Genomic DNA, 15,908 nt, shown 5'->3' with positions numbered 1-15,908 from the left:
ACAGGGGCAGCTAGAGAATGGGGTTAGCAAGGTCTGAGCTTTGAGACGGAGTTGGGAACACATGGGATCTCCCGTGAGCTCCTCTATATTCTTGACACAACAGTGCACCATATTTTGCTTCTAAAAGTGCCAAAGGAGAGAGCAGAAATCCCCACAACCCAAACAGGCACGGCCACCTGGGGAAACTGTCTTCCTTCCTTGAAGCTCATTTTATTTTTTTCTTGTAAACATTGCACGATACACTCAGATTTCTAGGGGTGTGCATGTACGAAAGAAGGTGCTGTGTAACATCACTTTTCCCTGGTGATGGTCATCTGTCATGGGAAGTATGCATTATTTATTGAAGAGCAGAGCTGATGCATAGAGATTGAAGCCGCATAAAGATTATCATTGGATGTTCCCTTAGGTTATTGTTTTCTACTCAATCCTGTAAGACTTTCTATAGGATTTTTTTTTAAACCACCCTGTAGAATTTAATAGAGAATTCTCTCTCTTCTATAGAATTTTGTTGGATGATTATAGGAATATATAGAAAAGTTCTTGTTTTCTGTTCATTTCTACAGATGAAATCCTAGACATTTTGAAGTCCATTGCAATTAGCTTTTAGCGTTATTTCAGTAGAACTGTATTAAATGTTGATAGCACCCTACTGGTTATATTTTCCACAAGACTGTCCCTTAAGGGTGGATGTCTATGAAGCAGTAGATTCAGTGGAGGGTTCCCACACTTCCTGCGTCTGAGAGGGTCTCTCCTCTTGTTTTGTCTTCCCATGGCATTCTTGTGTGCACATCTTCATGGGTTTTCTTAGTACTTTCTAATTCTTTGAGAATCAGGCATCTGCTGTAAATATTTACTAGTTATATATCAGGCAAGGCACAGTTGTCCTGGGAGGCAATTTGAGTCTTAGATCTCTTTCTCCATAGAAATTAATCCTGTTTCCAAGACGTATAGTCTCTTAAAAGCAACCTGCAAATGATTTTTTTTTAAATGTGTGCTCTTTTTGCTTTTTTATGATACATAAAAGAAAGCCAGAAAAGGTCCTTAGAAATAGCAGGACTGGCAAATCAGGCCTGCTGGTGGACTTCGAGGGAGTGTCAGAGATGTTTCTTATGAGCTTTTACACCTTCATTGAAAGGACAATTGAATCTTTAACACAGACATCCTTTCTCCCAAGAGAATATTAGGCATTGGAGTTAAATAGACATTAGCCAAAGCAAACTTGAAAACAAAAGTCTAACTAAAAAAACCCCAAACCCTTGTTTCTCTTCTTAAATGCTCAGTTTTCAGTGACCTGTCATTTGTAATTTCCCAAGTTTTCCATTTACTATAGAATCTAAATTTCACACACACCATTCCCCCCCACCCCCACACACACACTGGCATACACTTATATTGAGACCTAGACACTTACACGCACATTCGAAGCACACACATACGTACCCATGTATTTGACTGAGTCTGTCTCCTTTAGCAGATTCATTCCCTTGAATGTGCCTGGGAACCAATCCCGATTTATGTTTCTGGTCCCCAGACAACAAGGTTGAAAACTGGAATCTACAAACTGAGCTGCTGAGAGGGAGGTGTCTGATGTTTTACACATGTCATTAAGTAGGCAGGTGTGTAAACCTGGCCAGTTTAATCTGTTATAACTCAGGTCCCCGCATTACATACTTGTTTTGGTGGCACGGTGTTTTCGACATTTGTGGAGCGAGCAGGCACACCTGACTGCCCTCTGATGGGTGGAGTGTCCGTGGTGAATAAGGGCTGCTGCTTCAGCTCACTGGCTTTGGACACCTTTCGTTCTGGTGGATATTGTCCATCCATACTGAGGGCTGGTCACCTGTGTAGCACACCTCTGTTATTGCAAGCTCTCAGTGTAGACACAGCGCACTGGTGTAAATTGAGACTTGCTCTGGTGCAGCCTAAATCAGTTGCAAACTGTTTATATCGGGGCACCAGCACTACACAAATTGCTCACCCCCTCCCCTGACAAAACCTGAAAATCAAAGTTTGTTGAGCCCTTTCTGTGTCTCAGTAGCTGGTTGGAAAGTATGGTACCATAGGTCATTATGGCCTTAAGATGTAATGCTATTAAAATGCTTACAATCAAGTATTTATTGGCTTCCCCTTCAGGTATTTTTCTGCCAGTAGGGTAGATTTTAGGCACAGCTGATCTCCTCGTCTAGCCCCTGTCAATTTGCTGTAGCAATGTGTTGCATTTAATCTACACATGAATTTCAAAACCATCTGTTGCTGTTTGAGGCAGAAAAATGTACTGTGATTGCTAGGACAGGTTAAAAACTGCAAAGCACACTCGACGCACCCCTTTAACTTCCGTATTGAGTTTGAATCCGCTTTTTAAAACATTTGATCAATAACTGAAAATAAATAAATAAACAGACCCCACCATGGATCTGGAACTTATTGGAGCTGCATGTACAAAGGGCTAGATACTTTCATGCTTGCTAATCCCACCTGTAGTTATCCATGCTCAGATAGGGTTACCAGGCTGCAGGCTGCAGAGTGTCAGCTGATTTCTGCGGGAGACAGGAAGACATTTTTACTTCCATGTGCACTATTACACAGTTGGCTAAGAGGCTGGCTCTCCATCATAAGGTATCAACCACCACCAGAGGCAGGATATCAGTCATCTCTTCCAGTATGGAAATATCTGACTGTGTTCCTACAGAGTATTCCTAAAGAGCTAATGCATCGTATTGCTCTTGTAACTTGTGTCCAGTCATTCCTGAGCTAATCAATGCTGCAGAAGGATAAGGGCTCAGTTCATCTCCTTCTTATGTTGGTGTAAATCAGGAGACACCTTGTTGAAGTCAGCAGAGTTACACCAGTGTGAAACCAATGTGAGTCAGGGAAAATCAGGCCTTAGATGTTTCGTGCGTGCTGCAAATCTAATCTCGGGTTCATTAAATACAAAAATATGACAAGGCTTTCCTGTTTGATGGTGAGAGCCGGGACAGGTAGATCTGCACTCCCTTTCCCCACCCTGAAACTGCAGTGGGGCCAGGATTCTTCTTGTGCTCAGTGAACAGCTCGCCCTTACCCTTCACACTGATACTCTGCAGTAGGCAAAATTTCCAGGATTCACTTGTCATGTTTCATTACATGACAAACAGACTCCGAGACTGTGTGAGCTTTCTTTAAATGTCATGTGTACCAAAGTTGCCTGGAAAGGCTGAGATTTCAGTCCCTCTGGGCTGCTGCAATTGCCAAAGATATTTTTTGTTCCAGATTTAGTGTCCATTCACCTCCCCAATAATAGCGTCGTCTCTACAGCAAGTCATCTTCTTGCGAGGCCCCTTGACTCCCCCATCTCCTAGGTTGACATTTTCTCCTGGTTAAGTGAAGGGCAAGAATAACACTGCTGCCCTTCTGCTGAGCTGTAGCGAATGTTGGGGCCTTGTTGATCAGTTTCCTGTTGGAGAAATCAGTGATGTGGAGTCTGAGTACTTTCCTAGTATAATTTGTTTTATTTACACTATATAGATCTGTCCTGGAACAGGGGTGGTCACAAACAGCACACAGGCCATGCCCTCTTTCAGGATTCTCACCCAAAGCCTAATGTTCCATTCCCAGCAAGCAACTCTGCCCCAATAATTGACTCTAGCGAGAGAGAATAAGGCCAATGACAAACTCTGTTGCTGTTTGCAACAGCTCCCCAAGCCAGCACATCCAAAAACCAGCTACAATGTTTCTTCAAAAAACCTACACTGCTTGCCTGCTAACAAAAAGAACTCATAAAAGCATGTTACAGCACCATCTAGTGATTGCCACCATACTGGAGCTATCCACTCCACACTTGAATAGCCGTTCCTGGTTCTGCCACCCACTTCCTGCACGACCTTGGGCACATCGCTTAGTCTCGCTGTGCCTCAGCTCCTTGTTTGTAAAATGGAGGCAATAATGCTTCCTGTGGCTGTTTAGATTGTCAGCTCTTTGGAGCAGGAACTGTCTCCTACTCTGTGTCTGTAGACCGCCTAGCACAATGAGGCCCTAAGTTTGATTGGAGTCTTACTCTGATACAAATTATGATGTTTTCACTTGTGAATCTTGAAGCATCTTACAGATGTGAAAGCCTGACACCTCAGTAGTACTATCTTCATTTTACGGATGAGGAAACTGAGGCATGGAGAGGTGAAGTGACTTGCCCTGGGTCACACAGTGAATCAGTGGCAGAGCTGGGACTAGATTTTCGGAGTGCCCCTGACTCGCAGCCCTTTATTTTATGTGTGAGGCCGCTCTCTTCATTTGTGGCTGGGCAAAACTCTCATTGACTTCAGAGGGGTCAGGATCTCTTGCATCAGTGTGGTACCACTGAAGAGGTTATTAGATAGCAGCAGCTTTTGATGGCTGCTAGCTCCAGGCTGCTGAGAACTGGTGATTTGGGTCTTGGGTGCCCATGCTAGTTCCTTGAGCCAGCCATTTGGCAGGCCCCCCTCACTCAGTGCGCATTTTCAGAAACTGAAACATGAGCTGGAGTCAAACGAATGTTGTTTTTTTTGCCTTGTGCTCCATAAAAACCAGTTTAAACAAGTTTCTGAGAAGAGAAGTTCCTTGTTCAGTATCCAGCGCGCTCTCATGGGGGCTTGACACCCCCATCGTTTTCCTTTTGACCAACCAGCACTGATAGTCTCCAGCCACATGGACAACTGGGAACTCTTGCTCAGTCTCATTTCTTCACTGACAATGCCTTGCTTGACACAGCTAAACTGTTTGCAGTGTTCTTGTAGCCGTGTCCGTCACAGGGGATAAGAGAGACAAGGCAGTGGAAGTAACTTCTGCTGGTGAGAGAGAGACGCTTTCGAGCTTCCGCAGACCTCTTCTTCAGCTAAATGAACTGGACCTCGAACGACTGTTTCATATTGTCAAACCCCGACAGAATCCATCTGCCACATCCTTTTCTGCTCTGTGTATAACCACAGTATCATACTTCTGCAAGAGCAATAGAGTTGGTGTGTCTCATACTCCCTCCACCCCATGAGTACTTGGAAAGGATTGTGCTAAATCTCCACTGTGAATTTTCTCCCACACATTGCTATCTCCCCACAGCAGATCACTGTTTCATACCTCTCTTTTCAATCTGTGCAGTTTCATTTCCATGGATGGGAGAGACTTGGATGTAAACACCGCTGGCTTTCCATCTTGCAGTAGGAACCACCACTCCTCTCTCAGATGTGCCCCCCTGAATGGTTGCCTCTTTATTTACATGATAGGATGCCAGAGAGCCTGCATTGGCAATCAGTTCTGTCATTTGGGTCAAGGCAGCGGCTTGCTGGGTGTCTGATTGAAACACTGACACTTTCAGAAGGAGATCTCAGTGGTGGTAAAACTTCTGTGAGGCACGGTGTGAATGTGGAGTGGTAAAATCAACATCCCTGACATCTTATCTAGCTCTGTATGATTCCCTGGTGACCTCCTCTTAGTGATTGCTACTGTTTCTACAGGGTTGCATTTGATAGCCATAGCCGAATCACGTGACTGACACATTTATCCTCAGCTGCATTTGGCTGGATCAAACTTAACTCTCTAGGTCTCTGAAGCATGTAACCTATATGTGTGCTCAGTATTGCCAACCCAAAAGTCACAAGTCAGACCCCCAAAATCATGAGATCTTTAAAATCACTTTCTTTTTATTTGCCTTCTGGTTTTTGAATCTTTAGGGTTCATGTTTTCAAGCTTTTCTCTGCAACCAGGAGAGCTGGAAAGTTACTTTTTTAAACAATGCAAGCTGAGATTCTCACATACTAACATGACTAACATAACTGAGCTGGAATTTGAAAAAAAACAACCCACAAATATTTTAATATTTTTGGTCTTTCATGAAAGCTGAGATTCTCCCATGCCCACAGAACTCCAGAAGATTTAAAAAAAAAAAAATCATGAGACACTTGATAAATACAAAAGAGGTGGCAACACTGCACCTTATACCACAGATGTACAGTGTGGTTTGTGTTGTAGTTATACTTTTCTGCTAAGTGTTACATAAGGGGCCTGCTTGAAAAGGTGGACAAAATGCCAGAGGTGCTCTTCCCTTTTGGCACTCCATAGCATTTCCTCTGCCACAGCTCTCAACACCTTTGCATATCATACATAGTGGCTGCAAAACATGCAGCTCAGTGTGTCGTTAGTCCACTTTCTTTTTTAAACAGCTGTTAGGCTGAATGAATACTGAGAAATGAGCAGGTGAATCCATATCTCCCTTGTGGGTAAAGATGATCTAAATGTTTTTTGTTTTTCATTTTGTAAATTTTTTTAAAATTGTTTCCATTTCAAAAACTAAACTAAAAAAAAAAAAATGCTACAAAAACCGTTACTGAAATGCTTAGAAATGTTTTGTTTTCTGAAAACAGGTTTTTTGATTAATGCAAAATTTCAATAACATTTTGGATAAAAATTGTTGCAGAAAATTTTAGGGGAGACCAAAAAATTTAGAAGAAAACTATTTATTCATAATTTTTCTTTTTTTTGGGGGGGGGGAGAAAAAAAAGGCCTTTTTTTCCAGAAGAATCCAGCCCATTTGCTTTGAGCAAGTTTAGTCAGCGCTACTTGTGGAGTATTAACTATGGTTAGCAATGAGCTTTCTTTGTCCAGTTTTATCTGCCATCTGGCACCCAGGATGCTGAAAAATGGGGCATCAGCCAATTTCCTTGTTACCTCATCAAAAGTAGTCCTCTCACTTGACAGCTCTCTTCTGGTCCTGTGGATTTAGGCCTTGTCACAGCTCTAATGTGCATGGTTTCCGCACTACCATCAGGAAGTTTACCCTCTTGGTAGGGTCAACTAACTTGAGAATTATCCCTAAATTTTCCATCTTCAATTTCGTCAGCCAATACCGAGTGCATTTTTTGTCTTGCATGCAGGCTGTAGAATGATGTCCACTATAATCTCATTTTCCTCAGGAATCCTCCCTGATCCATGAAATATGTATTAGTATTCTGTCTTCCATACAGCAGCGTTTAGTGACACTGAACCTGGGATCTTCTCCATTGTCATTATCAGTTTGATCAATGTAAGATCCAGGCATGCTTAGAGACTAGAGCAGTGGTGGTGCTTCTGTGTTTACAGTGTAGGACATTAAATATTTTGTCCCCTCACCTCCCCTGGGACATCCTGTGTCTCACTGACCTAACAAAATAATTGATGAGTGGGGGGTTGTGAAGGGTGCTCAGAGCTTTCCGGTTTATAAACTGATTTGTAAATTGTTTGGACTAAAGAGAGGAAGGTTGGTCTTGAAGATGAGGCATCGGACTGGCACCTGGGGGCCTGGATTTAATTCCTGGCTTTTTTAGAGCCCTCTTTGGGACTTCTCTGCTTGGGGAAATAGACTGGAATAAGCGATTGTAGAATAGCTGCTTCTATGGCCACACTTCGTCCAGAATAAAAGTGATTTGAGTCCAAAATAATTGCTCCCCTTTGGAAGCACACTAATTATTCTGGAATAAAGTGACTTTTTTTTTTTTTTTCAGAAATAGAACATCCACACAGTGAGCTGTTCTGGAATAGCTATTTGGTCAATTTCCCTGTGTAGACAAGCCCTTAGTCATTTAATCTTTCTCTTCCTCAGTTCGTCAGATGTAAATAAGGCATAATAACTCTCCCTTAGCTGACAAGAGAATTGTGAAGATAAATTCACTAGTGTTTACGAGGTGTTCAGATCCTGCAGTGATGGTGGTTATATAAGTAACTGGATAGATAAATTTCATGATTTTATCAGACCAAGCAGTGAGAGATCCAATATTTTTAACACACATTAATGAATGAAGCCTCCCAGTAACTCTGCAAGACATAGGTAAGTATTATTGTCCCCATCGGCCAGCAGGGGACAACAAGCCCCAGAGAGGTGAAATGACCTCGCCCAAGGTCACACAGGGTATCTGTACCAAGGTCCAGGAGTGAACTCATCTCATAATGTGTGGTCATTTCTCTTGACCACAAAAGCAGCCTCAGATTTTCTGTCTGATTTTCCATCTTTCATTTTTTCTGATCTGGCTGGCCCAGCCGTAGTCGGCATCACCCACTCTAAACATTTCAGTGCAACAGTATTTCTTCTGTTGATTTCTCAGAACAGACTGCCCATGTCTAGAGAATGCTAGTCTGAATGCAGAGGTGAGGGTGCATAGAGGAAAGGTCATCACAGCTGATTTTCCCTGGCTGGGGGAGGGAATGTTTGTTTCTATTGAGGAAGTAAGGCAGCTTTTCTTCTTTTAACATTACTGTAAAGTTGTTTGTGTGACAGTGTGTGTTATTTCACCTGAAGTAACAATCAAATCTGATTCAAAGGGAAGATGCACGGCAAAGACGGGAAAAGGTCAGCTTCCTGAATAACATTAAAGACATTTGTCAGAGTCAGAGAGGACTGGATTCTACCGCTATCAACCCATTTCAGATTTAATTCTGCACAGGGAGAGGAAAAAGATCTTTGTCAATTCTTCCTTTTGGTTTTTGGATCAATTCTCCTAGTGGAAAGAAACACATACCAAAAGATACAACTACAATGACAACATCAGACGCCTTCAAGGCAGAGAGAGTTGGTCTTGATTAATAGTTAGAGAAGCGACACTGAAAGCAAGATTTCTGAGTTCTCATCCAAGCTCTGCTACCAACATCCCATGTGTCCTTAAGGGAGTCACTTCACTTGTTTTTTCCTTAATCTCCTCACCGGGGGATATAGTGATTCTTCAGCTGGAAGAGAAATTATAAGGAAAATTTCCTGTTTCATCATGGTTTCCAAGTAAAAACGCTTTCCTCTCAGCAGACAGGCTTTTGATTGCTATCTAACTCTTTCCTCCTGCTCTCCAATCAATCAACCTCTTCCAAACTTGGCACACTAAAAACATTCAGCATGGAGAGATCTATTCATTGTTTTCTGTGTTGTTCAGTTGGATTTAGAGGAACATGTCTGCCTTGTTCTAGTTTCAAATGCAAAAAATGAAGGTACTTTTCCGACTCTCAGTGTATCTCGGTACCATGAGTACTGTAACTTTAAATCTTACCCAGGCTCCATTGCACTCATTTAGCTTGAGATGTCAGCCAAACAGTTTTCATCAGTACCACATTCATTCAATGGATGGGACCAAATCATTTAGAGAGAGCAGGATATTGATATCTAATTTGCAAACTGATGTGAGTTTTCCGTTCCAGCTTTTTTGACACTCATTAGCTTAGCTTATCTTCCAATTGTATAGGCAAAAAAAGGGTTGCAATAATAGTCTGCAATATCTCTTGAAAGTGGAGCATTTGGGTACCAAACTAAATGGACAAATGACCCAATCAGTACCTCGGGAGGCAAAATACGGATGAGATGGCTCAATGGTCTGATCTATGGCAGTAGGTGAGATACCAGTGATCTGACATGGAACTGCGGGGGGCAAGACGCTGACTAGAGGGATCAAAGATCTGCTTGGAGAGGTGGGGTGAAATGCAAGATTGAACGGGTCAATGGGCTGGGCTGGGCTGGCTGGAGGCCAGATGAAGTACCAAGCAAAATGGTCTCACCTAGTTCAGCTACTCCATCTTTTTTGTGCACACTGCCATGGGTATGATGCTGGCAGACCAGTTGCCAGCTCCCGCCAAGGTCTCTAAACCTCACTGATTACTGAAAATGCATGTCTCAGCTGTGCGTTAGTATTGTTAAAATAGGCGTTAGCTTGACAAGCCTTGTGTTTGGTCTCTGGGCTTCACGAAATGCTTGTGGGTTGCTGCCTGCATTATCCTCACTTATAATATCTGTATCCCACGGCATATTTAAGTGGTTTGCTCTGCAACTGTAGATGTGTTTACTATGAAACTGCAAACCCCACACCCGGTCAGGAGAGAAGCATTACCGAGTGTGAAATGCTAGCTTACCACAGGAGGCTTCGTCTCTTGCCTAGCAAAAGGAGGTCCATAGACATCAAACAGGCAACCCCAGTGGACAAAAGATTTGTTGATGGCCCACCCCCACACCCATGAAATGGAGACCTGCACAAACCCTTGTCCCATCAGCTTGAGTGCTGGGGAAGGGGATAAAAATCCCCCTCAAAAAAAATTGTTTCCTTTGTGCTGTTTGGACTCTGAGACTCAAAGATTCCTAAATATAAGCAACAATCCCGGGGCTGCTTGGACTTCAGGGAGCGGGCAACACTTCTAAGCATAAGCAAGGCATCCCTGGCTGTTTTGCTTGGGTCAGCCCTCAAGAACGTCTAGAGCTTGCGCATTACAGCAGCTTCCATCACATTCTGAAACCTAAGACTGTAACTCGTGTGTGTGTGTGTGTGTGTGTTCACCTGCTTGAACCTTGCAAATAACTCTAATTTTTTTTCCTAGTTAATAAATCTTTAGTTAGTTTACTGTAGGATTGGCTACAAACATTGTCTTTGGTGTGAGATCTGAGGTACAATTGACCTGGGGTAAGTGACTGGTCCTTTGGGACTGGGAGTAACCTGAATATCATTGTGATCCTTGATGTAAGGGACCATCTATCACAATGGCAGGTTTACCTGGGGGGGGAGGGGGGAATAGACCGGCGTACCCAAGGGGACTGTCTGTGACTCCATGTTATGGCTGTTCTAGTGCTTGAGGAGTTCCCACTTGATGCTTGGTTTTTGAAATCCAGGTATAGTGCACACAGCCAGTTTGGGGTTTGTGGCCTGGTTTGTAACAGTCTGCCCTGAGGTTGGCACCCATGGTCATGAACCGCGCCAGACAGCCTGATCCAGAGTATGACTGATACGGAGCAGCACACTGGTTTGTTTTCCATTCCACCTCCCATTACTAAGGCTTTTCTCCTGTGCTTTTAGATTCTCCTGTTCACACCAGCTCTACATCGGTGAGCTCATCATCCAGCTGTTCCCCGGGGGATTCAGTGGACGGCCATCCTAGCTACATTGAGGGTCCTGGGAGTATTTCAAGGACTCTTGCATCTCCAATGAACACGATAGGGTCACCTGCGAATGCGCTAGGCTCGCCATACAGAGTCCTCACTTCATCCATTGGATCTCATTCCATTTCCCTGTCTTCAGCTCCAGGCATGAATTTTGTTGCACACACCAGCCCTCAGGTGGGTACCAGCCACTCTGCCCTTTTGCTGTAGCTCATTATTTTTCAAGTGATGAATGACCGAGTCTGAACACTTCGTTTTCAGCTACGCGTGTTTAGCCATTTACAGAGGTCTGACCTAAAGAGGCGTGCCTCTCCTCTGATTGTTCCTGAATAACTCCCATTGATATGGACAGGGGACAGGGACAGCCCCTTTTACATTTAATTTAGAGCTGGGTGAATAATTGATTTTTCCATTTGATGGCAGTTCCAAAAAACCGGGGAAAAAAAAATTCTGTTCAGGTCAAATCAAATCTGAATTCGTTGTGAATCAGAAAGTCTATTGCAGATCTGTTCCAACCAGGGGGTGAGAACCTGGGTCGTCGACATGCTATAGCAACACACTAACCCCTGGGCTATAGGTCATGTGGGTGGGTGAGAGAGAGAGTGAATAAGTAAGTAAAAGATGAACCGGCTCTCTTCCTCCTCTGGCCATTTTGGGGCTGGCCAAAACTATTTGTGTCAAATTTGCGACTAGTTTTGGGTTGACCAAAACTGCATTTTGGTCAAATAAACTATTTGTTTGAGAAATTTTGTCCACCTGTAATTTCATTACCTACTGCATATGACGTAGAGATAGTTAATTCCAGATTCAATTCCAGACCATAAGGGCTATGCAGTTCCAATCTGTGACATTGCCCTAACTTGTAGTTATGCTGTTTGGAAATAAAGAACAGCTGGAAAAAACCTACGGGTTGTGAAGTCCATCCCTTCTTGCTGGTGAAGGATTTCTGCTTCATTTAGTTATGTGGGTTTTTTTTTTCTTTCTTTCTGATGAAATAAACACAAAACATCAATACAAATACAAATATAAAAGCTAAACACACACCATATACATAAAAACCTACATGAAAAATCCAGATGAAGGAGGCTTCAGTTTGTGTCTGAATGTTAAAAATTTGCCATCAATATTAAAAATTTGCAACACTGATGAAAAATTGCCAAAGAAATTTCAAATTCAAATAAAAACAATTGGAATTTTATTTTGCAATTTTTTTTTCCAAATTTTCCAATCAGTTTTATGTATGTGCCTGTAACTGACCCTGGCTGAATCGTACCCTACCACATGCTTAGAATTGTTCAGTCCATTGTTAAATAAATGCCCCAGCTAAAACTGACAGCTGGGAGGCTTACTGGCAGCCAGGAAGCTTGCCGGTGTCGCTGGTTTGTCATCACACTAAGGTTTGTGTAAAACCAATTATTTAAAAACCAGTTGTCCATTTCCAGCCTCCGCTCCCTGATGGCCTCCCTGTAACTGTGCTGCAATGAAGAGAGATGCTTTCTGATGTGGCCTCGGACATTTTGTATTGTCTTGGAGGATGTTTTGATATCAGTTGAGACAGCTCAGGAGTGGACTGATATGTACCCACTGGCAGTTGGACTCCCCAACTGACCTTGACACCAGCAACAGTGGGCTTGATTCCAAGTTGCATTAAGGCCCCTTTAGGCCACTCTGGCAGTATAAAGGGAGCGTCAACACCCCCTGAGAATATCCCAGTGCAGGAAACCTCCCTGGCCTAAGGGCTCCACACCAGTCTTTTCTCCTGGCCCCTGGCGTAGGGGATAGATTGGCTGAGCAGCAGGAGTGCAATGCCCTGCGGTTATTCTCTGCTTCCCAGGGCCCATAGGGAGACATGGGAAACAGAGCGTAAATTCCAGCAGCCCTGAGGCAGCTCTAATTTATGCCAGGGATCAAACCTGTGCATGGCTCCGGGATATGAGGCATACAGAGGTGACTCAGAGACCCTCCATCTGTGTCCCAAAGACAGGACCAGAGTAACTGAGAACCAGGCCCAGGGTATTTTGTATAAAGCATTCACTTGAAAGTGACTTGCTGGAGTTTGCCAGGGGTTAATATTCAGTACCAGGGACAGGCCACAAAGGAGCAATCCCAGAGAACCAGGTGCCACGGAGGGTGAGAAGTGGTGCTGAGTGACATAAGTGAGCATTAAATATACCTGCACATTGCACATTCTCCAAGGCAAGCAGCTGCTACGAGGCTTCTGCGCAGAAAACGTCTGCGGTAGCAAAGACACAGTTGAGCACGAGTGGCCTTGCACTGAGATATACACTTTGATTTCTCTCTCGTTCTGGCCCTGCCTCTGGTTCAATTGACTTCAGTGGGGCTAAGCATGTGCATAGGTGCTCTGCTGGATTGAGGCCTGTGTGAGAGGGGAAGAGCGAGGACACGACTTGGGCATGGTTGGTGCGTGTTAGTAGCTTGTGTTTGCAACGGCCATGTCACTCACAGGTGCTGAGTTCTGCACGTCATCCCAAAGGAGCACCAATAACGCCTCACACAGCTCCGAGCCATCATGTATCCCCGATAGCTATGGATGGGATCTGTGCTCAGATCAGAGGAAATGAAGATTAACACCACTGAAGATACCGGGCCTCGTTCTCCGAGCAATACCCCAGTGACACGCTGCTGTTACTCCATTGATCTTGAGGGAATTGCATCAGCGTGCTAGAGCAGTGCTGTGGAGAATCAGACCTGGTGGCCTTATAGTCAGGAGGCAGCACCTGTGGCGCTAGCAGCTTCTGCTCTCTTGTGCACACAGAGACTGCAGCTGCCTGCCCTCCTTCAGACACACCTGTCTGAGGACAACTGAGCACAAAGCAATCCATCCACTGAGGCTCCCTAAAACATCGGGGAAGGAACGTGCTAAGCAGTTGAAGTTTTTTATGCCTCCACCATTTCCACAGCTGTGACACCTACCCTGCAAACAATTCCGCAGTTCGTCACAGGGAAGGTTTAACTCTGCTGGAACAACAGCTGATGTCTTTCAGCAGTACACTTCTTTATCCCTGGCTCCAGCCTTTCCTGGGTCACTTTCTACAGTACTACGCCTGTGCTGCCACTTCTCAGGCTCTGTAGTTACTCAGTGGCACCGCTGCTCCATCTCTTCGGCCTGGCAAAGTTGTTACATTGTTAGTGGAGCAAGGGGAGAGGCAGAACTCTTGGGTTACGTTCCTGATTGAGCCGCTGATGCACTGTGTGATTTTAGTGTAGTCATCTCCCCTCTCTCTGAAACAAGGATGATAGCTGTAACCTTCATCCCAGAGTGTTACCTGAACCATCATTGCATTCCTTGATGTATAACAATACCTAGCTCTTGCACTGTATTTTTCACCAGTAGATCTTAAAGCATTTGACAAAAGAAGGCAGTATCATTATCCCCATTTTACAGATGGGGAAACTGAGGCACACCACGATTCAAGTGACATGCCCAAGGTTACCCAGTGGCAGAGCCAGAATTAGAACCCAGGTCTCCTAAGTCCCAGTGTCCTAGCCATAAGGTCACGCTAGAATCACATGTAAAAATTGGGAGGGCAGTTGTGTCTGTCTCCTCACCCTTGGTGGGACCACATCTAGAATATTGTGCGTGTGGAGCACCTAAAAATAAGGGCATGTAAAATAATGCAAGGATTCAAGAGGCTAAGACTGAGGAAGCTATATTTGTATAGTCCAGAAAAGAGAAGCGTCAGGGGCAGGTAGGATAATGGTGTAAAAATAGCTTCAAGGTAACATAAATGGAAGAAGAGAATTATCCTCACATGTTGGAAGGTCAGAGGCTAATGGCCTAACACTAAAGTTTAGGCTGCATATTAGGTAAATGTCTAAGTGTGAGAGGAAGCAGGTGGTAGAAAGAGTTCCCAAGGGAGGTGGTACAAGGAACATGACTGCAGAGATGCAAGGACAGGTTGGATTATAATATTGGTGTTTAGTAAATTTTAAATTGCTTCTAACATGAGCCAGTTGGAATCTTTGTATTTCAAACCCCAACTTTTCCTCCTCCCTCAATAAAAATGGCCATTTTCCAACCCCCAGACTTTAGTTTCATTTGAAATATTGTTAATCAAAATGTAAAACTTTGAAATGTGTTCTTTTCCCCTGTGGAATGCAGCGGAGTGAATTCTATCCGGGGTTCTTTTTTCCTTTTGTTGCTTGGTCACTTTTTCAAAACGTCCTCAATTTGTGAACAGCGACAGAGTGGCAAGAGGACCAGTGAAAAGGCAGAGCAGTACAAACAAACCTGGACATGGCTCATTCTGTTACGTTCAGTGGTGGGAGGATGGGGAAGGCAAAAAGATGGGTGGAAAGGGAATATTAAGAATTTATCAATATTGAAATTTTTATAAAAAGGAAATTGTCACATCCGGAAAGGCATTCAACTGTGAAATTTCTGCATTTTCCTTTAAAAGAAAAAAAACCAGATGTGCTATAACGATAGCATCCAAGTCTTAGAATATAAACATCTGGGACCAGATTCTTGACCCTGATGAGCCAACTTGGTGCCATTCCTGTGGCCACAACACTGATTTAAAGCTGCTGAGGGTTTCCTTATACCTTTTGGATTGAGCTGTGGAATGAAGGTCCTGCTCACTTGAGGTTATTGAAAATCCCATGGTGCCTTTCAGAAGGGTTGGGGCACCCACAGATGTTTCTGGACCTACCCTGCAGTAGGGCGAAAAACCCCACCCATGGGGTTTGTTGGTGTGAAAAGGGACAGGCAGATGATGCATCAGAGGACAGCAAGTGTTGAGGAAAGATGCCACATCCCTGCTTGTTCTGCAGCTAGATCCAGCTACTGCTAAGGAATGAGGGAATGTGACTAGACACTGCTTTGGGTCTGCCCAGCTGATGCCAGCCCCTCCCCATTCCTATGTGACCCAGGGCCTGCCATGTTGGAAGGGACAGGAGAGCCATTTTTGACAATTACTGCCATGAAAGATCAGACATCTAGGTGGGAGTGGAGGTAGGACTGTGTGTGTGTGAAGAGGGGTGGGGGGTCAGCACCGTCAGGGACCTG

At 44.0% G+C, this 15,908-nt stretch overlaps 1 protein-coding gene across 2 annotated transcripts in view; it reads left to right on the top strand.

The window, feature by feature from the left end:
* The window catches only part of RXRG (retinoid X receptor gamma), a 98,281-nt gene that overhangs the window by 48,738 nt on the left and 33,635 nt on the right, over positions 1-15,908 (top strand). For both annotated transcript variants that reach the window (XR_010917057.1, XM_067532495.1), the window contains exon 2: positions 10,797-11,056. Coding sequence is in view for 1 of the 2 variants with exons in the window: in XM_067532495.1 (XP_067388596.1) it covers positions 10,797-11,056 (260 nt within the window). In the remaining variant the exon portion in view is untranslated. The remainder of the gene's footprint in view (positions 1-10,796; positions 11,057-15,908) is intronic.

Source organism: Emydura macquarii, unplaced genomic scaffold (assembly GCF_026122565.2).
Source record: "Emydura macquarii macquarii isolate MOO-44397 ecotype Brisbane River unplaced genomic scaffold, CSIRO-AGI_Emac_v2 contig_3287, whole genome shotgun sequence".
Classification (NCBI taxonomy): domain Eukaryota; kingdom Metazoa; phylum Chordata; order Testudines; family Chelidae; genus Emydura; species Emydura macquarii.
The sequence above is the reverse complement of the archived record's forward strand: the minus strand, read 5'-3'. Positions and strand labels throughout refer to the sequence as shown.